This window comes from Natrix helvetica, assembly GCF_964273705.1.
Source record: "Natrix helvetica genome assembly, chromosome: 10".
NCBI lineage: Eukaryota > Metazoa > Chordata > Lepidosauria > Squamata > Natricidae > Natrix > Natrix helvetica.
Genome location: NC_138561.1, coordinates 1,082,216 through 1,104,978, shown reverse-complemented (window position 1 = coordinate 1,104,978; position 22,763 = coordinate 1,082,216). Strand labels below are relative to the sequence as shown.

The window sequence follows — 22,763 nt, the reverse complement described above, 5'->3', positions numbered from 1 at the left end:
GAGGAATTTCCCTGGAGGGCTCCCCAGGAGACACCGAAAGGGAAGATTGGGCCTGCTGTTGGGCTTTGGAAGACTGTTTTTCTAAGGCCTTCTGTCGCCTTAATGCATCTTTGTCTAGGCCTGAGCCCTGCTTGGGGCCATGCCTGGAGTAAGGCTTACTCCCTCTAATGGCCTCCCTGGCAGCTTTCCCGGCCTGTCTTACAGGGGCTCTGGAAGAGACACCCTCAGAAGTCTCAGGGACCTGATCTGCCATGGTAACAATCACTGGTTGGGGCAGTAGGGGGATGGGAAACCACCACTCACCACCTCCAGAAAGCCCACCGCAGCACGATGCTCCTGAGGAGACAGAGAAACTGCAAGGCCTGAAGTAGCTTGGAATTTCTTAGGCGCGAGCAGAATTCGCTCCCAGCGCCTGCAGGAGAGTAAAGGAGGCGACCCAGCAGGCCACGATCCCACACCGCTATCACTTGCTTGGATTGGGGCCCAGGTCGCCGGTCACACCGGGCAAGTCTGACTCCACGCGGCTCCTGCAAAGAGCCAGGCACCAGGCAGCTGCGGCAAAAAACTTTTGAAAGTAAAGCCGGAAGATTGCGCAATCCAAAATGGCGGCCAGAACTCACCGGAGCTTTTGCGCGCCAATTTTAAAGAGGGAAGAAGCCAAAATGGCTGCCCTGGAAGCCCACGCAGCAATTTGACTTGCTAGAAGCACAAATTGCAACGGAGGGCTTCCAGCGGGAATCGGCCCCCAGTAGGGGTGCCCCAACAGCGCTGGCGTCGGCACTCCGACCCACGCGCTTCCCCCAACAGCTGCCTGCGGCTTCTAGGAGCCAGAGCAAAGCCCCGGACTCCAGGAGAGCCGAAAGGGTGAGAAAAACCCAATTAAAAAGGGAAAAAAACAAACTTAAATTTAAACTCACCAGCCTGCTCTAAAAATCCTTAAATATACTGTTTTAAAAAAATTATTCTTCCTCTGGAGAGTCCAAGGAATCAATCTTAGAACTGGAGAAATCTTAAAGCGCGTCTACTGGGCTAGCTGAATTGAAAAAATCTGGGGAGAGTCGGCACCAGAGGCATGGCTTAAAGTTTCAATTCAGTTCTGGGCAGATTGGCTGTGTTTAACCCTTCTTTGGACTCTCCAGAGCAGCGCCCTGGAAAACATGTCAAAGTTCCATCTTCCCATCCTGGAAGGCCATTTGATTCTCTGAGAGGGTCTCCCAGGCATTGCCTGATACCCGAAAAACACCCTGGCAGGGACTGACCAGGGAGAAGGACAGGGGGACTCACCGCCCTTTGAATCTAAGGCTCCCCAGCTCCCAGTCCCAACTGGCATGGAAGCCATGCTAGTCCTGGAGCCGGCAGAGGTTCGTAACTACACACTGTGCAATTCTATGTTTATTATTTTTTATTTATTAAATTTGTTTGCCACTCATATCACCACAAGGCAACTCTGGACTGCTTACATTAAAATAAAACCATGAATAGATGAATATACAAAAGCATATGAAAATTACAATAAAATATAAGTTATAACTAAAGATGGAGAGGAAGGGAGCAGAATATGTGTGGGGAGGGGAGGGGAGAGCTGCTGTCAGTCAATCAACCACCCCCAGCATGGAATTCCCCCATTGGGGCCGATTGACATAGCCATGTTTAAATTCTGAAAAAGATTAAAGGAACTGGGGAAATACACTCCCCCCCCCTCCTCCCCCTCCCAGACTGCCTCAGTTCTCTTTGTTTGGGTTTCCTGCTCCCTGGTTTCCAGCCAGGCAAATGAAGGTGAACCAAAATCTACTTAATGAACTGTACCCTCAATTGAGCTCTAAAGTGAAAGCAATACATTTGTCAACATTTCTGTCACCATTTCCTTTCAATAAAAGATAACCGTGCATGTCCCAAAGGTGCTTTTTCAAGAAGCAACGACTTTCTTATGTTTCTTTGAAGACATTTTGCTTCTGTTTGAAATATCTCCAAAGAAAAACCAGAAGGTCCAGTTGCCTCTTGAAAAAGCACCTTTGGGACATCCAGGACCAAGAGGACTGAGAGTCTCCCTAGACCAGGGGTGTCCAAACTTGGGAACTTTAAGACTTGTGGACTTCAACTCCCAGAATTCCCCAGCTGGGGAATTCTGGGAGTTGAAGTCCACAAGTCTTAAAGTTCCCAAGTTTGGACACCCCTGCCCTAGACATAACTAAGCATAGTATAGAGAACAAAACAATAGCTGAAAATAGCAAATTAAATCAATTGTAACCTTATAATATAATAAGCCCAAATGCCCATGATTTGTTATAATCATATTAATTTGTAAAAATCCCAACTGGTTTAGGTGATACCTTCCTGAGCAGAAAGACATCAATTCCAGAGAAGGGGAGCTGGGAGGAAAAGCCCTGGACCTGGTGAGGCTCTCCTGAGTTGTGGCAGAACCAAATGATCCCGGTTGGGTCAGGGGTAGGGCAGAGGTGGGGGGAAGAGGCTTTCCAAGTCACTGGCGGAGCTCTTCTGCCCCCCACCTGCCCTGCTCCCTTTCTCAAATTCACAGCTGATGGAGCAGGGCAAAATAAGGAAGGTCCGGAATAGCATCAGCCAAGCAAAGGGCCAAGTGGGGTCCCTGGGATCCGGCCAAGCTCCTCATCTCTGGAAAGACCTGATATTGGCCCCCTGAAAGTCAGAGGGAAACAGAACGGGGAGATTTTAGACGAGCGCTTCCCAGAAAGAACAAAGGAAGCTTGGAACCAACTTTAAGCAGAGACAGGGGCTCAGGGCTCACCAGGAACTGAGTTTAACCATTCTTGGGATAAACATGCGTCTATCACCCGACAAAAACCTTTAAAAAATGGTAAATTATTAAAAGAAAAATAATAAATAAAAAAGAAAGCAACAAACAGTAAACTCAAAGGGCAGCCTCAATGGACCAGTAAATCTTTTTCTGCCACCAGTTTTCCATGCTTCTATGACAACCTATCCCTGTTCCATTCAATCTGAAACTGGATTTGCAACAGGATGAACAAGGCTACTGAAGCATATCGAAAGAAAGAAAGAAAGAAAGAAAGAAAGAAAGAAAGAAAGAAAGAAAGGAAGGAAGGAAGGAAGGAAGGAAGGAAGGAAGGAGGATGCATCTTTGCTATGCCTAGAAGTTGCCTACAAAAGGCTCAGTACTGATCCCAGGATTTTCTCTTTCACAGCAGTCCATATGGCTTCAGTGTTATAAATGATCGAGATGAGGGGATAAAAGGGGAACTCATTCAATTTACAAATGACACCAAACTGGGAGGAATAGCCAACACCCCAGAAGACAGACTCAAGATTCAAAAGGACCTTGACAGACTTGAGCACTGGGCCCTATCCAACAGGATGCAGTTCAGTGGTGAGAAAAGTCAGGTCCTGCCCTGGGCAGCAAAAACCAAATGCACAGATATAGAATAGAAGGCACCTGCCCCAATAGTAATAATTGTGAAGGGGATCTAGGAATCTGAGTGGATCACCACTTCCTACGAGTTAGCTGCCAAAAAAAGCCCACACAGTTCTAGGATGGATCAATAGAGGAACAGTATCAAAATCATGAGAAATACACTGCACACTTGGAGTATTGCATCCAGTTTTGGTCACCACAATACAAAAAAGATATAGAGCCCCTAGAAAGAATGCACAGAAGAGCAACAAAGATGATTAGGAGGATGGAGGCTAAGTCATATAATAAACACCTAAGGGAACTGGGCATATTTAGCCAAACGAAGAGAAGGCGGAGGGGAGACAACATAGCTATCTTCTAATACTTGAGGGGCTGTCAGAGGCAAAAGGACATTAGGTTCCTCTCCAGAGCACCTGGGGGCAGGACAAAAGCAGCGGGTGGAAGCTTGGCAGGTAGAGAATCAACCTGGAAATGAAGAGGAATTTTCTGATGGCAAGAACGATTTCTCTAACCCAGTGTTTCTCAAACTTGGCGACTTTAAGTCCTGTGGACTTCAACTCCCAGAATCCCCCAGCCAGCATAGCTGGCTGGGGGATTCTGGGAGTTGAAGTCCACAGGACTTAAAGTCGCCAAGTTTGAGAAACACTGCTCTAACCCAATCTTTTAAAGCACTGCTGTTTTCCTTGGGCTAGGGTGGATGGCTGGTTGTTATGCAGTTTGTCTGAATGCTGGTCTGGAAGTTCTTTTGGTGGTTTTCTCGTTTTAAGTATAAGCTTAAATGAGCCACGATGAAGTTAGGCAGCAGGAGGGAAGCCTGGTCCAAACACAAGACTGCCTTCAGTTCACCTGCTCCACCTTCTGCTGCAGGGGGATACCTGCACTACCCCGGTTATTCTTTGGGGCACAGAGCATCTGCCCTGGGGCTCTGCCACTTCAGCCTCCCCTGGCCGTGCCCAAGTGCAAAGTCCTTCACAAGACAAATGCACTTTCCAAGATTTGGGATAAATAATCTTCATGTTCCCTTACGCCACTAGTGTTATCTCTGAAACAATGTTTAGCTTTGTTGTCCTGATTTATTGCTGCAAATTGTTAATTAGCAACATTTACTGGAATCATACATGACATATTGAAACAGGAACAACGGAAGAGAAATTGGCAAACACAGATTGCTACAGTTTTAGAGAAAATAGAACTTTGGGGAGGAAATAATTAAAGCCTTATTCTACAAAGAACATGGTTGAGGCAGGCAGCCATTCGCTGCCCTGAGCACTTCCAACTCTATCTTAAAACTGCTCTTTAGATATCCCAGATATAATATGCATCAAACAGTAATTAACGTACTTAAATTCAGATGGTAAATACAACTTGCCAAGTCTTAAGAAGTTGAGAACATGTCGGAACATTTTTCCATCTCCATGAATGAGGAGACTCTGGCCATAAGCAATCCAATATACCTTTTTGCAATTTGATAACAACTCTGGAAACTGGGAAAAAAAGTTAAGAGATTTCAAATCAGCTCCTTCCATAAGTTTTCTCTCAAACTGAAAAGACTATTATCCTTACCACCACCACCACCCAGATTTATATTCTAAAGAACTAGATAGACCACAATGACAGAGTAAGATCAGATGCAAATGACTGGCGTTGTTAGCATCAAGCCAACATGGGGCGTGGAGGCTCTCCACTTTGCTTGGCCTGCAGGTGGCCCAGGTTCCTCGTCCCCGCAAAGCCTGGCCTTCCCCATTCCAGGGTTCCAGAAGGGAAACGGTTACTGAAGTTTGCATCAGTAAAAATGTCTTTTGTTCACTTTTACCATGGCATAGATATTTTGTAAAAAAATCAGATGCATTGATTGTCCTGAGTCTCAAGTCAGGGAAAAAAACGCTTTTATCACTTTGGTTAATCTTTAAAAGACTAAAACTGCAATGCCACAGCAGCCCAATGTAGCACAGGGAGTCTTCAAGTTATGACCATAATGAGGGCTGCCCATTAGGGCCAAAAATTGGGACAACATTAAATGAACTACATCAAGTCAAGTAACAACCAGCATCCCCGCTTCCCCCACCCTGGCCATCCCGTAAATGAACGTGAGGGTCATTAAGTGGAGCTCAGAGGTGGGGGAGATCCTGGGAGGCAGGCACCGGTCCATCTGCCTGGGCTCCCCAAGGCCTCTCTCACCCCCAGGATACCCCATGGTCCACTTTATGTCCCCGGAGGGCCCACACGCATGTCTTCTGTGCAGTTGGCTATCTTGCCAGCGAGAAACAAGGGGGAAGGAAAATGCACGGTGTCCCTGCCTTTCCAGGTTCTGCCACCACCCTTCCTCCTGGCCAGGTGCCCCTGCCTTTCTGGGGCAAAACAAGGGCCAGGCCCCTTGCCTGTCAGATGGCCAGGTCATTGGGGCAAGGAGCTCTGAACGCAGTGGCCATTTCTACAAAAAAATGCTGGAGCACTGAAAATGGCAGTCTCTTCCATGAGGCCTGGGGAGAAGACCCAATGCACTGGGAGTCCTGTCAGGGCAGGATGGAGGGCAAGAGAGGCGGGGGGGGGGTAAGCATTTCATGACCATAAGGGCAATAAGGGCAAATGACCGTGGGGGGCATTGTAACTTTGAAACAGGGCCTTACAATATGTAATTTTGGGGTGTCCATAACTCTGAACATTTATTAAGGGACCTGTCATATCTTGAGCACTGCCTGTACCAAGGGATCGAGATGTTCCTTGGTTCCCCTGTCCTCAGATACAATAATTTTAAAATGCCACAATCTCAAGCAAAATGCCCAAATTCTGTGCCATCATGCTAGATTAGTAAATAGCTCTAAAAGTTGGGAAAAAATGTGGATTGGAAAGTTACTGTCATCTTCCAAGAGAGACTAAGGGGAGAGAGGCCAGGCAGCCCCTCTAGAATGGGACCCATCAGCAGAAGAGCTACTGGTACAAGACTGGCTGAAGTTCACCCTCCGAGCCCTGCCCAGCCTCACTCCCAAGACTAGCAGGAGGAAGGCACAGCTCTTCCCATTGGTAATAGCAGCCGCAGAGCAGCAGTCAACCTTTCTAGCACCAGGGACCAGTTTCGTGGAAAACAATTCCAGGGCCTGGGGTTGGGGACCCCTGTAAGAGAGGACCAAGGAAAGGCAGACATTTGGGGCTTGCTTCCCCCCCCCCTGAGAATCCTGCCAACCAATTGCTCCCCTTAAAAGCGGGAAGGACAGGGCTGGGCAGGCTTGGGAGAGTCTTTGGGCAGAGCCTTCTCTCAGGTTGCCCAACTCACAGGCCAACCGTGTCGAGGAGGGAACATCATGGACTTTCCTTCCCTCTTCCTCCAGTAATCCTCCTGCATGTCTTTGGCAGTCAGGATAGAAGGAGAAGGGAGGGGGTAGACCTAGGAAAAAGGAGCACCCTCTGAATAACCTCCAGTGGCAAGTAACCTCCAATCTCTTGCACAGGAGACAAAATGGCTCAAAGTCCTGAAAACAATAGAGAGTCCAGTTTGGTGTCAGCAAAAAAAGAAAACAAAACAAACAAAACAAAGCTGCAGGGCACTTCTTGGGAGGAGAACTGGCATCACCCAGCTGGCAATCTCCAGCTCTTTCAAATTCTGCACCTGGGTTTCCAGAAAGTCTCCTTGTGACCGACAAGCCTTTTGGGAACTCCAGTCAACATTTTGTATGGTGGACTTGTAACAAGGTTAAAGCTTTTTGGATAAAAATATGGTGGGTTATGCAGAATGTATTTAAGAAAAGAATACAATTCACTCCGCAAATGTTTTTATTGGGTATAGCTAAGGATTTTACCAAAGGGGAAACAAAATTGGCCTTGTATATGGTCACAGCAGCTAGGTTGTTGATTGCGCAACATTGGAAAAAAGATTTTTTGCCGACAATTGATCAATGGACTCAGAAGGTGGCGGGGTTCGCTGAAATGGCAAAAATTTCAGCTTTCTTAAAAGCTCAGAAACAGGAGGATTACACACAGGAATGGGCAAAATGGATTGATTATATACAGAATAAATACCAGACCAGGAGTTATTATCTAGCCTTTAGGTAAGAATGTTTAGACCGATAGATGATCAGAGTAAATAGTATATGGGATGTTTGGAATTGTTAGAGTGGTATACAGCGGAAGTCAGGGGGGTGGGTTTGTGTGGGAGGTGGGGGAGGGTTAGGGTGGAGGGTGGGGCAATATATATGTATGAATAAATTAGAAGATGGGATTAATGAAACATTGTTAGGCTAGGAGAAATTTATATTAAGAGTTATAGATGTTAAATTAGCTTAGAAAATGATCAATGTGTTATTATTAATTTAAGAGTAATTTATATAGTGTTTGCTGGGAGGAGAGGGGTTACGAGTAATTTACTTTAAGACGGGGGGAGGGGGCAAAGTATTTGGTATAATATTTGAATGTGAATTTTTGCGGGGGGGTTGGGGGGGTATAGCATTTGTATGAGATTTATATTGTGTGGAGGGGGGGTGAAAAGGGGGAAAATTTGTTTGTACAAAACTCTTTTAATAAAAAAAAAACAACATTTTGCCTGGAGATGCTTCCACGGAAACCCGCTGCCTGCTATCTCCTGCACTCCCAGCCCAAATTGCCACGGAAGGCAGAAGAGGTCAGTGAGGAGTAGGCAGATGAGCCCACTGTCTGGCCAACCCCTGTTGAAGGTGAGGCCCATGATAAAAATTGGGTTAGAAGGGGAGAGCAATCCTTTGAGTCTGGGCTGAGGACGGGACAAAGGCCGTACCACAAGAAGAATCCCAGGGCTTGTTTGTGCAGTGGTTAGGGGGAAACGAGGACGAGCTCTCTAAGGTACTTTCCCACAGTCACCAGCATTCAGGAGAGAGAGAGGGAATGGATGACACTGGAATTCCCTCACACACCCCAGCTTGCATTTCTCCAGGAGAAACACAATCAAAAGCACAACAAAAACCATGAGAGGTCAATTTTCAAGTTCTCTGTGCAATCTGCCATATGTATTCTGAGCTTAGTTACACAACATGCTTTCTCTATATCTATTTAGAACAAGCAGTTTAAATGTCCCAAAGGTGCTTTTTCAAGAGGCAACTGGACTTTCCTCTTTTTCTTTGAAGACGTTTCGCTTCTCATCCAAGGACACAGTACAACACACTCCTTTCAGCAGTTCCAAGAAGGCTCCACACCCATTTGCACTACTCAGGTGCACTAAGGACACAGATAAGCCTCCAGGTAGCCTCAACGATTCTCTAAAAGAATGCAAGGAATATCAATCCTTCCATTCCCCACCATCCAGTCAGAGCTGAAGAAGCTTCTTGGATGAGGAGTGAAACGTCTTCAAAGAAAAATCAGAAAGTCCAATTGCCTCTTGAAAAAGCACCTTTGGGACAACTGTGACATGACGGAGAATCTCCAAAGACATTTAGCTAAGCAGCCTAAATATTGGAAACTCTAGAGCAAGCAACATAAAGATACTTAATAATTATACCTTTAATAACGTTTGCAAATAGGTGGCATACCAGTGGCTTCCTACATAGACTTTGACAATATGATGGAGGGAAAAAGCTGTTATTTCTGCTGCCCACTCTGCATCTACAAAACACAATCCAAATGGCAGAAGGTCTACTTTTATACTTTTGCAACACAAAGGAATGGATTCACGGAGGGATGAAATATGCCCAGCCACTTGAACCACACAATTTCCTTGTAAATGATTGGCTCAGGGAAGGAAATCAGAGAAAATTCATTACTGGCTCAAACCATACAACAATTCTAAGATCCACCTCACAAGCTCCATTAGCAAGCCAGGGATGCCTTGGCCTATATGCTAGATCATTTTATGTGGGAATTCTCAGCTATGTTGTACAGTTGGCCTAAGCGTGTGAGCTGAATCTGTACAATACATTAACCTAAAACATCACTGGGCAATTTCAGTGTGTCCAATGAAGAAAGCCCTTCAGGTCAATGGCCCTCCCTTCCGAGTAAATGCTTGGAAAGAGTCCCTAAAAAGGCCTAAGCAACTTTTTAATTTTCTCCTCCCACTAAGAGAAAACATCAATTATTCTATCACATATTCCTCCTTAAAAAAGTAAAGTCTCCTTCAAGTTCAGCATGCCCCCCCCCCCCCGTTCTGCAGCAAGACAGGAGCCATTTTGTTTGCTGCAGCCTTTTTCACAGGGTTTTTTCCTTACCCAGATCTTTAACCTGTGAATTATTCCCACAAGACAGTTTCATGTGCATAATATACATCTCAAAGGAGGCACAACTTACTTTTTATCAGTGAATCTGTGGGCGTCTTCGGGTTTAGAAATCTTTTTAAAGCGTCCTTCATTGGCTCATAGATGAGATCCATTTGATCCAAATACGTGCAAAGGTGTGGAAGTTCAGACATATTTCGTGTAAGTGGAAGCCTGCAAGTTCCTAACCAATTCCTTTGTACAGAAAGAGAGAAAGACTTGCCAGAAATGCAGATATTTTTTATCATTCCTATTTTAAGGCAGCTACTGGATTATTTCTTTCCATCCTTTCATCTTTATACAGAATTTTTACCTCCTGCGTTTCTTCTTCATATACATATATCAGATTTCCTCACTCTACTTTAAAAAAACAATACTGCTCCTCCTTATCATATTTATTATTATTTATTTATTTTATTGAACTTATTAGTCGCCCCCTCTCCCCACAGGGACTCGGGGCGACGTACAGAGCAATAATCAAGATAGCACCATAAAATCGTGCAGAGGAGGTAAAAATAAGTCCATAAATAAGCATACTTACAAAGTTTAAAACCCCAAAAATATTAAAAACAAAATTTCCCATTGTAAAATGACCTGGGGTGGCAAGATAGTAACGTTATGCCAGGCCGGCTTGACAAAACAGGTAGGTCTTCAGCTTCATACGGAAGGAGCGAAGATCGGTTGTTGTCCGGATGTCTGGGGGGAGGTCATTCCAAAGGGTAGGGCCCACCACAGAGAAGGCCCTACTCCTGGGCACCGTCCCCAGGCACTCTCTAGAGGACGGCACCCGGAGTAGCCCCTCCCTGTGTGAGCGAGTGGGTCGCAGGGATGTATGGGGCAGGACGCGATCCCGCAGGTAACTAGGCCCTGTGCCATGGAGCGCTTTGAAGATGGTAATCAGTACCTTGAAGCGCACCCGGTAGGCCACAGGAAGCCAGTGCAGCTCGCGCAGGATAGGTGTTATATGGGAGAATCTCGATCTCCCCATAATAACCCGCGCGGCTGCATTCTGGACCAACTGCAGTCTCCGGGCGCACCTCAAGGGGAGCCCCATGTAGAGAGCGTTACAGTAGTCCAGGCGGGACGTCACCAGCGCGTGAGTGACTGTGCGCAAGGCCTCCCGGTCCAAAAGGGGCCGCAACTGGCGCACGAGGCGAACCTGGAGGAACGCCCCCCTTGCCACGGTCGCCACGTGATCTTCTAAGGTCAGCCGATCGTCAAGGAGGACGCCCAAGTTGCGCGCCCCTTCCACCGGGGCTAATTGCTCATCCCCGATGGTCAGCGATGGAATATGCATTTTAATTTGCCATTAAACCTTGCTTAAGAGATACTGTTAGCAGTCTACTTTCACTTCATTACATAAAATATTGAACAGTTAGAAACCGAAGCTTCTGTGTCATAAGGCCAAAATATTGTTTGCCTCCATGCAGAAGCCAGGCCTTGGCTGTTAAAATAAAACGTAGAAAGCATAATTTAGGAGAAAACAAGTTCCAACAGAAGAGTTCAGGACTTGTTATTCAGCTGAGGGAGTCACTGTGGAGCCCCTGGTGCTCTCTGAGCTTCAGGGTTTGCTTGCAGACATTTAATTACCTGACTAGATAGCAACATCAGTGTAAGGGAGTGTGGGTCCCCCCCCCCCATATATGTGCAGCAATTTGCTATGCCAGTGTTGGGGTGTGTATGTTTCTCCTTGGTATTTCCATGATTAGGTTATTGTTTTCTGTTCGACTATCAATCAAGACGACTGACTGACATCCCCATAAAACCATCCAGTGGCCTTAAAGGAACAACCAAATGCTACACTGACTTACTACAGGGCACTACAAAAATGCTCCCATGATGCAACTACCTACTCCGACAGAGGCACCCCCGGATGAAATCAGCACCCCTCAAAGAAGTTAAAACCACTCCGTGGGATCCATGCGGGTCCTGGGAGCAGCTGGCTAGAAAATGGATCCAGAAGGAAAAACAACTGATTGCCAAACACTGCTCACGGCTCGCAGCGTAAAGTGGTTTGTCTGCTGCTGTCTCAGCCCCTCCTGGCCCCTCCTGCATTCTTTCCATGGAGAAGAGAGCTCCATTTGCTCCCAACCGGCAACCCGCATTCACATCCCAAGGAGACCCAGCCAGGAACCAAACTTTGCCACATCTGGATTGACCAGCCCTGCCTCTCTACAGGACTCCCCCAAAGTACCACAGGATCCAATAATGATGCCCGGGTCAGGAGGCAACGTGAGGTATGCCATCCTCTCAGCAGGTGCGGATTATATTTGGCAATCTATCCCAACGTTTGGGAAAGCTTCGTCCGGATATTCCTGGCCACAGACCAGCTTTATCCTTCTCTCTCCCATCCTGTTTCTAATCTTTATTCTTTATTAGAGACTAGAAACAAGCACGACCAAACTTCCCAAGGGACATACATGACATGCTGAAAAAGAACTCCGTTCCCTGAGATGTAGAGCTTATTCCCATCCAGGGTGCTCTCCATGTGCAGCTGCCCCAGAGCAGAGTCCGGGTACTTGACTAGCAGTCCCAGCACCATCGGGTACAAAGGGAGGAGGACTGATGGGTCCTGAACTCTCTGCTGCTGTGCCGTTGGGCTCCTCTCACAGCCTTGAGATTTAGAGGCTTCGCTGGAACACGAGCCTAAAGAAACACAAGGAGATACTGACATTAACATGGCTGACTGGAGTAAAGATCCGAGCTGCATTCTACTATAAAACCAAAGCAGAGCAACGACTCAACATTAGCAACACAAGCAAATGCATTTCTTAAAAGGTTCACTCTTCCTTCAGAACTTCGGCATTCAACTTCTTTGCTCAATGATTTGGAAGTGCCCATTTTGTTCTGGACTTGGGGCAAAGGTTCAGAGTGTTTTCAGAGCCAAACAGCAGAAATGAGTTAAATCTCAAAACATTTTGCATGTCCTGCATTCTGAGCCCCCAAGCAGCCTTGCATATGCTCAAAGCTTCCTAATCAATTAATTATTGTAATCAGAAGGACAGACATCAGTGATGGGCAGGGCACAGAAGAAAGCACTGAGTGCAAAGGCCACCTGGTTTTGTGTTGTTGGACAGTCATAAAATACATATTTTAAGATGAGCAACAATAAAGCAAGTAGCTGAAGAGTAGAAACGGAAGATGCTGGTATTGTGAAGGCCAAGTAGTGTGGGATTCCTTAATGGTATTCAAAAGGATAGTATTTTCTGAAAAAAGTCAGCTCTAGTTTGACATAGTATTCTAAATATTATAATTTGTAGTCATTTTTGGAGTTTCCTAAAAGAAGGGGTAAATCAGTCTAAAAGTGCAGGAAAGTTATTATCTGGTTCATTTGGCCATTTAACAAAAAAGAATAATTGCACAGAAACGTACGGGCAATATTCTTCAATTTTAGTAACAAATAACTCAAAACCTTTATTACAGGTTATATTCCATACAATTTCTTAATGAATATGACCAAGCTATCAAAGTAATTTCACTCTGTAATTAAAGAAAGCCTAAGTAATCCCTTTTACATGGAAATCAGTCAACACAGAACTTAAATTGTGGTAAGAAGTACACCTGGGTTATTCCTGAAGATCTTCACGGCTTCTATGACCTTGGGAATGCCCAAGGCTTCCGCTTCCGCTTCCAGAGCATCCAAGCTGGAGAAGTTATCAGGCAAAAGAATCTTCTCTGAGCGAAGAAAATTAGCTAGTTGTTTAAAAAAAATGCACACAAGAAAGTAAGCAACCTGACGGGCCAGCAAGGTGTTTTTGCCTTCACATTCCATGCTATATACGTCTTTAGGGGAAAGCAAAACTGGGGATTCCTAGCAACAGATGGACAGAGTCAACCAGCCAGAAAGAAAGAGATGGACATGGGAACAATAGAGAGAAAATTGATAGGAAGAAACAGAATTTGAATTTGAAACATAGTTTAGGCTAGTAATTAGGACAATAATTGTAGGATAACAATGCCAATTATAGATTTGGTAAACCAGAGGCTCCTTGGTAGTCTTTGAGTTTGCTTTTTTTCTTGCAAATGATTCTTTGTTCAAATAGGTCACATCATCAGTGAGCACTACAAGAAAACAACAGAGAGCACGGAGGACCGCTCATTTCAACCTTGAGATACAAATGTTCTCTGTCATCAACACCAGCATATCTTAACAGTGAGACACAGAGGAAGATCCAACAAGCACCGTTTTTGTACAAGCAACCATTTCTTTAGAGGAACTGAGAAATGGCAGCTCCAGGTGCCCTGGGTCAAAAGGGGTCGGGAGCTGCTCTGCCTTTCTTGCACTGTTTGTTTTCTCCGGGAAAGAAAGTAGTCAAAAGGGGGAGAGAGGAAAAGTTGCAAGATTCCCCCCCCCCCCCATTATGTTCTTCATTTCAAGGAAGAGGCCGGTGGTACCCAGGGAAGTTTTGCACTGGGCAAAAGAGAGAGAGAGAGTCAGGATTCCCGTCCCTTGTGCTGGCACTAGAGCTTTCTCAGATTTTGGCGGTTCAAGGACCTTCTTGCCCACTGCTGGAAGAAGTCTTCATTTATTTGTTCATCCATTTATTCGCTTTTTATCCGGTCCTTATTACTCCATAGGTAAGGGGGAGGGGGCGAACGCACCAGAAACGCAGCTCCCCCCCCCCCCGTTCTTGCGCGTGGCGTCCGACCCAATTCCCTCGGCTCCTCCGGGGGCCGCCCCGCTCAGCCAACGGCCCCCTCCCCGGGGCGGGTCCCCGCGCCCCCCCGCCCCCCGCCCTTTACCGATGAAGCGGAACTCGCCGCTCTCGCACTCGATCAGCGCGGCGGCGTCGGCCAGCCAGAGCAGGTTGTCGTCGGTGACCAGAGCCGGGAACTGCTCCACCAGGCGCAGCGGCATGAAGCAGTAGGGCACCTCGTCCTCCGTGTCCAGCAGCGGCGTGTCCATCAGCCCCAGCGGCGCCTTCTCCTGCGAGCCTGCGGGCAGGGAGGGAGGCGGGCAGGGAGGGCCGTGGCGGCGGGGCTCGGGGGCCCCGGGGGAGGGAGGGGGGGCGGCGGCTCAGGCTTACCGGAGCAGGCGGGGCTCTTCAGCGCGCACTCGGCGGCGGCGGCGGCGGCGGCGGCGCAGGGCTTGCTGATGCACTTGCGCGTCCGCCAGTAGTTGAGCGAGGCGCGCTCGGCGATGGGGATGTCGGCGGGGCGGACGCGCAGGTTGTGCTTGCCCTCCTTCAGGTTGTCCAGGCTCTGCGGGAGAGGCGCGTCAGGGGGGCGGGGGGAGGGCGGGGGGCGGGGCGTCCCTCCCCCTCCCCTCCCCTCCTCCCCCGGGCACCTGCAGCAGCGGCGCTAAACGGAGCAGCCCGGCCTGTTCGTAGAGCAGCGGCAGCTCCATCCCGCTGCCGCCCGACAGCCGCGACGTGTGCAGGAAGTAGTGGACGTGGCGGAAGGCGTAGCCGTCGCGGTCCAGGAACAGCCGCTGCCCCGCCGCCGCCTGGCCCAGCAGCGACTCCGGGAACTGCGCCAGCTTGCTCCGCGGCACCGCGAAGGCCCAGCCGCCCACGTTCAGCTGCACCGGCGGCTCCGACGGCGGCCCCGACGGCGGCCCCGCCTCCTTCGCCCCCGGCGGCTCCTGCGGGAGGGAGAGCCGCGCGTCAGCCAGCGCCCCTCACCGCCTCGGCCCCGACCGCCCGGCCCGGCCCGGCCCCTCACCATGCCGGATCGCCGCCGCCGCCGCCTCCGGCCGGACACAACTGCCCAACCGCCGCCACGGTTGCCCGGCAACGGGGGGCACGTGCGGGAGGAGCCGGGGCCCCGCTCTACCCCCCCTCCCCCGTTTAGCCACCGGCCGATGATCCCAGAGCCCCCCGCCCGCCTCCATGAGGAAGGGGAGGCCTTCCAGCCCCCCCCGTCTTTAGCCGAGGGGACCTTGGCCAAGGGGCTTCTTTGCCCCCCCCCCAAAACCGAATCGCCGCAGCAAAAACTCCTTATTCAGGGGGGAGGTGGAGTTTTTTCTATGGGGTAGCACTAACACTTAGACTTCTATAACGCTTCCCAGCCCTCTCTGAGCAGGGAGTCAGCCACTTGCCCCCAACAATCGGGGTCCTCACTTGACCCACCTGGGAAGGATGGAAGGCTGAGTCAACCTTGAGCTGCTCAGAAACTTCTGGAGCCAACAGCAAGTTAGCCTGCAATGCTGCATTCTAACCACTGCACAATATGGATGGGTGCGTAGATGGATGGAAGGAAGGAAGGGAGGGGGAAAAGGAAGAGCAATAGCAATAGCACTTAGACTTACACACCACTGCAAGTGCTTTCCAGGCTTCTCTAAGTGGTTTACAGGGTCAGCCTCTTGCCCCCAACAATCTGGGTTCCCATTTTACTGAACTTGGATGGAAGGCTGAGTCAGCCTTGAGCCAGTCAGGATAGAACTGGAATGAGCAGCAAGTTAACTTGCAATACCGCATTCTAACCCTTGCGCCACCAGGGCTGTTGAGACCACCATTGCCGGTTTTATGCCATAATCTTTCAACTTGGATTTTCAGATCTTGATGCTTCCTGATCGGTAATGATTTTTCTCCTACTCTACTATCCCCTGATATAGCCACAACCATTGTCCACACTTTCTTCTTTTCAACCACAGTTACGTCTGGTGTGTTGAGTCAAGACTATATCAGTATGTATTCAGAAATCACACAATATTTTAATCTCACTTTTGACTTTTCAACTTTTTTGTTTCCACTTTTCCATCTGTACAATCTTCTTACACAGGTTTAATATGTGGTCTGCTTGTTTCTTCTGCCTCTCCACAATTTGCACTTTGAAATGACAATTTTTCACTTCTGGCTTTGATTGCATTAGTTCGAATAGCTTACTCTTGAGCTGCCAAAATTGTCAGATTCCTTTTTTAATGTTCCAGTTGTAAATACTTTCCAGGTTGCATCAACCTTCTCCTCCACTGTTTGTAGAAATTAACCATGTTGTGTTTCCTGCACATTCCACAGGTTCCAATTTTAAACTTGCATCCCTGTTATCCTTGGCTGTCTTTTATGGAATCAGCCAATGCTTGCCTTTCATCTTCAACAGTTTGTTTAACTTGGAATAAACTTCTGCATGGCATCCATCAATATCACTATAGGGATGTAATGTGCAATGAATTGTTATGTTGCTTGCATAGTCAGATGTTTTGACTGGATTTGCCATTTTTCTTCACGTGTCAAGGACTTCTGATTCTCCAAGTTATCAATGAATGATTTCTGCTGGCAATTCATTCTTTCCTATTCAAAATCTGCAAATAAAAACACTCTTTAACAAAAGTAACACTTAACCGTTGCTTATGGATTTGAGATGGGCGGCCATATAAATTGAATGAATGAATGAAAGCACAGTATCCTTCACAAAAGGGGAAAGCACTGCAAGTATTTATTTTCAAATTTAGCATGGTTAAACCCTAAAAGAAAATAATGTAATTTCTTCTCTTTTATGTACTGGAATAGTTTTAGGCAGACTGGGTTTTTTTTCAATCTCTTCTGCTTTGGTGGATCAGGTTGTAAACTCTACATCTGGCCCAACTGCAATCCATGCTCCAAAGGTTGGTTAAATACTCAGTGTGAGCTAACACTGAACACAAAAACAGGACTCTGGCAGATGCTTTCCAAAAATCATCCATGTTGCCACAGCAACAACCCCATTTTCTCTTGCTCATTCAGGGCAGGTTAAAGCTCAGCCCTTTGGACTGGATGGTTTATGCCAAGCAGGAGAATTGGGGGTGCCTTTTGCTATACAATTATAGGGATATATAGGAATGTTAATGTGGATGCTTGGTTTTGTGCTCCTTTTAAATCTGTGTCTCTGTGTCTTTGCATGCACATGCTTAGGTGTTTCGATACAATTTAATAAAAAGTAAAAAAAAAACAAAGCCAGGCATACTTGTCAGGTTAAGGGAGATCACCACTCATCCGCTATGGAATGAACGTGGTGGGGGCCATCTTTCAAGCGCAGTGGACAAGATCCAAGGCTCAGCAGATGCAGGACATCTACGGCAGGGGTATCAAACTTGGCGGCCCATGGGCCCACATGCAGGCCATGCCCATCCCAGCTCCACAAAGGGGGAAACATCACGAAACGTCATGTGACGGTGGGATGCAGCAAGTTTGACACCCATAATCTAAGGGAAAGATGGTGGTCTTTGGGAGAGACCACGCTCAGCTGGAACAGATGTGAGATGAGACTTGAAGAACTGCCCTGAAGGGAGGGGAGAGGAAGAAGGGAAAGGGAGGCCTGAAAAAGGTGTCCGTCTCCTGCTTGATCCACAGCTGGATGACAAATTTCAAAAAGAATATGGAGCAGGCCATCAGTCCCAAAATGTTCTGCCCTGCTGTATTCAAGGCTTGTGGCTCTGCTGATGGGGACTCTGAAGATCTTAATGGCAAGTCAACCGTTCTCCACAGAAAAGCAGACCTGGAAGAGGAGGGGCCCTTTGGAAACAGAATGGGACTGGCTGATCTCTGTGAGGAGCCAAAAGGGAAGATGTCTTTGAACGACCTATGAACATGGGAACAGTCTGAGGAGGAAACAAGGCAGTTGCCCCAAATCTCCTTTTCCCACAGCTGCTGGAGCAAGGTTGGACTAGATGTTTTGAGCCAGAGAGGCTACCAACAAGACAGGCACGGCCAGGAGGGTTCCTGTCAGCAAGGCTGTAAGCTTTGGAAGGTTCTGGAGGAGGCCTTGTCCAGGTGTGCCACCCATGTGGTGAATCCATGGGGCACCGGGACTCATAACTGCAGGGGAGGTGAAATGGCTTCGGAGAGCATAGGAAGAGCAACCAGGCGCACAGGTGGGATAGCTCAACATCGGCCGGCCGGCCACTCTCTCCATCTCGGGATGCTTTAACAGAAACAACTTGGAGGTTATGGACGGACGTTGTTCCATCTTACTTTGCGCTGGTTAGCCTGGGGTCTGTGCTTGGAGCTAGTGAAGTGGGGTCAGTAGCAGCAGCTTGACTCGGCTGTCCCCCGAGGGTCTCCTGTGGCTGTAAAAGGGTCCAGGACACCTACAGCATAAATACCAGGAGTCCCCAGAAGGAAAAGGTACAGGTTTTATTTTGTGTAGCAGAACATAAAACAAATCCAGTTCTTCCAGACTAGCCTGTGAAATAAAAAAACCGAAGGAGGGGCAGCTTCCCTGGTTTGAAGCAGAGGCAGCTTTCCAAGGCAGGAAGGAAAACAAGCCCTTTGGCTGAAGGACCTCCTGAGCCTGCAAGAATTGGGCAATGACCGCTCCCAACTGCTGGGAGCTGAAGCAGCCACTGATTTGGCCAGGGCTGTCCTGGGACAGGAAGAAGCCCAGGCTGGACCATCAGGGACCAGAAGATCTCCCTCCCCTCACTCTGACACCGGCTGCGGGCCCATCCCAAGAAATAATGGCAGAAGCTCCTGGGATTAGCCAGCCCTCCTATCAGTCCATGCCATGCCATCCAGGGACAGTGGGATAAAGATGTGTGAAGAGCTATCAACAGTTCACTAAGGAAGCCCCCTGGAAAAGTACCCATGTGAACTGGAGGCGTTGCAATTGTAATTGAGGTGGGAAGAAGTCAGCAGAAGGCTGCAGCTCCCATCCCTGGAGATTATAAAAAGCAAAGCAACTCTTGATGTAGGCCATCAAGAGTGCCTACTCTAGGTCAGTCCTGATGACACTGCCCCCCTCTACTCTCCCCTCCAAACCTACTGCAACTGGGTTGCAGTTTCCCATTGTTTCTCCACAAAAGAGGTTGGGGGAAGGTCAGCTGACTGTGGGGCCTTCCCCCAACCTCTTTTGTGGAGAAACAATGGTTGAGAGAAGCCCAAAAGGTCCAGGATCCTGGGCACACTTGAACCTGCCAGCTCCCTGACTGCAGGTATCTGCAGCTGAAGGCACCAAGCTAGAGAGTTCCGAGGGGCGTCGCAGGGCACGCCAAAGGGAAACTGCAATCCAGTTGCAGTAGGGGTGGAGGGGAGGGAGGGAGGGGAGGGGTGGCAATAAGATTTGATGCTGTCCTAGAAGCACAAGGGCGACCCAGCACCATTGGGGGGGGGGGACCCTCCACTTCCATATGACCATAGAAAGCTGCCCTGGTGTCAGCCAGAAGCGATTGACCTGCCAAGGCCAGGGCCGGTTTATAGATCCACCACTGCTGCCATTTCTTATTTTTAGTGCTCCAAAAACATCTTGGGGAAGTATTGTTAGTTATGCTCGTAACAAAAAGCCACCATTGCCACAGCTCCTTCATGCTGTGGAATTCAATTATTTCAAGAATGAAAACACTGATTTAATATCATTTGCTGGGATTGTCCTTTTGAAGAAAACCGCTTATGGGCAACTTGGTTTTGCCATTTGTCTCCAAGGCCTTAATGGCCAAAGCAACTGGGAAGCCCCCTGTTTCTTGCACTCAGGGCAAGAGAAGGCAGCCAAGGAGACTCGGGAGCCCCTTCTCTTGCTCTCAGTGAAGGAGAGCAGGCAGGAATACGGCACCCTGAAGCCCTCCCCTTGGCCAACAAGGCGAAGGCAGGCCTAAAACTGCTAACTCTTTGCAGAAAGTGGGCTAAAAAACGTTAATCGCTTGTGGATTTCATGCTGGAAAGCCTGGGGATTCTGACTCGATGGGACCCGTTTGTCAGCCACCCCTTCCTTCTTCCCCTGGAGAAAGGCTGCAGCCCGGAGGCAGAGCCCTCTGCCCAAAGATCTGAAGGGCAGCCCTTCCTTGCATCCCTGCCATGAACCGAGCATGGGACTGGAAATATGTTGAGCGGAGAGAGGGAGGGAGGAGGCCTGGGCGGCCAGGAACCTCCGGGCCAAGGGGTGAGATCTTGCCGTATTGGAGGGCAGGACAGAAATGAAGAGTCCGAGTCACAGCCTGCAGAATCCGAGAGCTTCGGCAGGACTTCTGGGATGCTCTGGAAACAAGAGCATCCACCCTCGTTGCAAGCACACCGGGCCCTGAGCAGATGTCAATGTTCCGAGTCTCCAGGAAAGCTGCAGGCTCTTCCTGGCATCTCCTCCAAGGTTTCTACATGAGTTTACATGTCTGGGGCAAAAATGCAATCCAGCCCGGTATCTAATTGTACAGGAAAGAAAAAAGAAAAATCACTTCCTGGGGCAAAGGCAGGAAGCTGCTCTCATGTACTGAAGAAAAGCTTAATTTTTTAAAAAACGTCCGTTGTGCCCCTCGTGGGGCTTGGTGGAGGCAAAAGGGGGTCGCAGAGTCAGACTTGGGCAGAAGCAAGAGGAGGAGGAGGAGGAGGAGCCCAAACGGCCACTGTGGCTCGTCTCTCCTTCCGTGGCTCAGGGGCTGCAGAGGCTCCTGCGTCTCCTTGGTTTGTTCTAAGGAAGGAGGAGGACTTGAGCTTCTCTCTGCCTGGATCTGCTTCACTGGGACCTCCTTGGCTTTGGTGTCCTTCCCTCCCTCGGCTCCTCCTTTCCTCTTCATCCTCTTCAAAAAGGATGCCAAATGGAGCACTGGGTGCAGAAGAACCGTCCCTCCTCACCCAGCCACCGACCGCCAGGCTGCCCGGCAGCAGCTGGAAACCTCAGTGGCCACGATAAACACTGATCTTGTTAGCCTTTTCCAGGATGTCCACAATGTGGGCCTCAAAGTCTGCATCGTGCACTCCAGTTTTCCGGAACTCTCCAGCATAGCGGTTGTTCTCCCAGTAGTGGTGCCAGTTGCCATGGCCGTCTGCCCCGAACCCAAAGACGTTGACCTGTCACCGGGAGAGGGAAAGAAGACACACTCACTGGGGGGAACTCCAGGCAACCTAGACACCAGCCCACATTTTCTCCTGAAGTGGGCCCAAAATTGATGGGATTAAGAAATGACTGACATCCTTTCCCTCCTTGGCTGTTCTAAGCTTCCCCACTCCCACCCAGAAGAAGAAAACAATGTCTGACATCCCATAAAAGAGGAATCTGAAGGAAAACTATTTCCTCTACTGGACCTGAGAGATGATCTGGCTCAAGGTCGCCTCCTTGCCCCATGGCTGCCTGGCCTCTGCTTGAGCATCTCTAGTAACTCTCCTGACCCTTCTTCCCATGGCTTTGGCCAGCCATCCTGCTTCATTATCCCACCTTTCCTGCCCCTTCATCCAGACCCTGCACTGATAGGTGACCCGCCCAAAGCCTGAGACAAAGTCAGTTGGGGGTTCAGGAGAGAGCCTCCCATTTCTCAGAAGAACAGATGACCACTCAGCCCCTTTCCTGCACATCCCATGTCGGAGGAAAAATATAGCTAAAACTCTGTTCTCAGAGTTCAAAATCAAAGCATAGGCATCATTTAATCAGCAGGAGTGCTGCTGTTACTCCCACTAGGACAACTTGCTTGGCCTACCAAAACTGACCTCATCGCAAACATGCAGGGCGAAAAACAGCACCAGCATGCCTGTGGAAGGATAGCGGCCATGATGCTCCGTCCACCGGTCATGGATGTATTTGAAGAATGCTGGATTGTAGATCTGAACCTAAAGGCAAGACACCAAAGGGGCCGTCAAGAAGGGGCTTTTTGCGCAGCCGGCCCAATTTCAGATCTCTGGGTGAAGCCCCAGCAGAGATTCACAGGGCGCGACTAAGTCCGTTTGCAGGTTTGGTGGCATCTACTGGTCCAAATACTGCCTTACAGAAAAGTTTACGCGCAAGATAAAAATAACATTACTGAAGCAACACGTAAATTGCAAAAATAATCCCAGCAATTAAAGCAGGACGTACAGTATGTGAGACTCAAGGACCATCCCTGGTCGGGGAGGTCATCTGGAATTCCTCAAAACAGATGGGCCAGAGGCTTCACAGCATGAAATCAGAACGTCAAGGCTTAGGAGGGTTTTCCGTCCTCTGATCCTCCCTGTACCCTCAAAAATATCAGAATGCCTCGGATCTCTGGCCCAACCCATTCAGGCAGGGCTAGGGCACGGAAGGGGGGGGGGGGTGGCAGCAAGGGGAAAGAGTCCTGGCCCAGACTTTCTGCAACCACTGAATACTTCAAAACAAGTAAAATCAAGCATTCCCAGGGTCCCCCCCAGCCCAACCCACTTGCTAAATGCAGGGATGTAAATTAAAGGATGATGGGCGAAATCTGCCTGTGTGGTTTATCCGTCCACCCCTCCCCCGTTCTCTCTGCTGGAGGGACGCAGAACGAGCCAAGGGGCAGCTTGAACAAGCTTTCTTCAGGT

General features: G+C 48.7%; 2 protein-coding genes across 2 annotated transcripts in view; both read right to left on the bottom strand.

Moving 5' to 3' along the window:
• The window catches only part of KCTD19 (potassium channel tetramerization domain containing 19), a gene marked incomplete at its 5' end in the record, with an annotated part of 36,399 nt that extends 20,951 nt beyond the window's left edge, over positions 1–15,448 (bottom strand). The window contains 9 exons of the mRNA XM_081963091.1: positions 4,748–4,890; positions 8,868–8,971; positions 9,650–9,810; positions 12,036–12,261; positions 13,177–13,308; positions 14,359–14,550; positions 14,643–14,817; positions 14,903–15,234; positions 15,280–15,448. Of these exons, the coding sequence (XP_081819217.1) occupies positions 4,748–4,890; positions 8,868–8,971; positions 9,650–9,810; positions 12,036–12,261; positions 13,177–13,308; positions 14,359–14,550; positions 14,643–14,817; positions 14,903–15,234; positions 15,280–15,448 (1,634 nt within the window). The remainder of the gene's footprint in view (positions 1–4,747; positions 4,891–8,867; positions 8,972–9,649; positions 9,811–12,035; positions 12,262–13,176; positions 13,309–14,358; positions 14,551–14,642; positions 14,818–14,902; positions 15,235–15,279) is intronic.
• Positions 15,449–18,646: 3,198 nt separating this feature from the next.
• The window catches only part of ST3GAL2 (ST3 beta-galactoside alpha-2,3-sialyltransferase 2), a 28,215-nt gene continuing 24,098 nt past the window's right edge, over positions 18,647–22,763 (bottom strand). Inside the window, exons 6-7 of the mRNA XM_081963642.1 lie at positions 21,939–22,058; positions 18,647–21,305 (exon numbers count right to left, since the gene is read on the bottom strand). Coding sequence (XP_081819768.1) covers positions 21,132–21,305; positions 21,939–22,058 — 294 coding nt within the window. The 3' untranslated portion in view covers positions 18,647–21,131. The remainder of the gene's footprint in view (positions 21,306–21,938; positions 22,059–22,763) is intronic.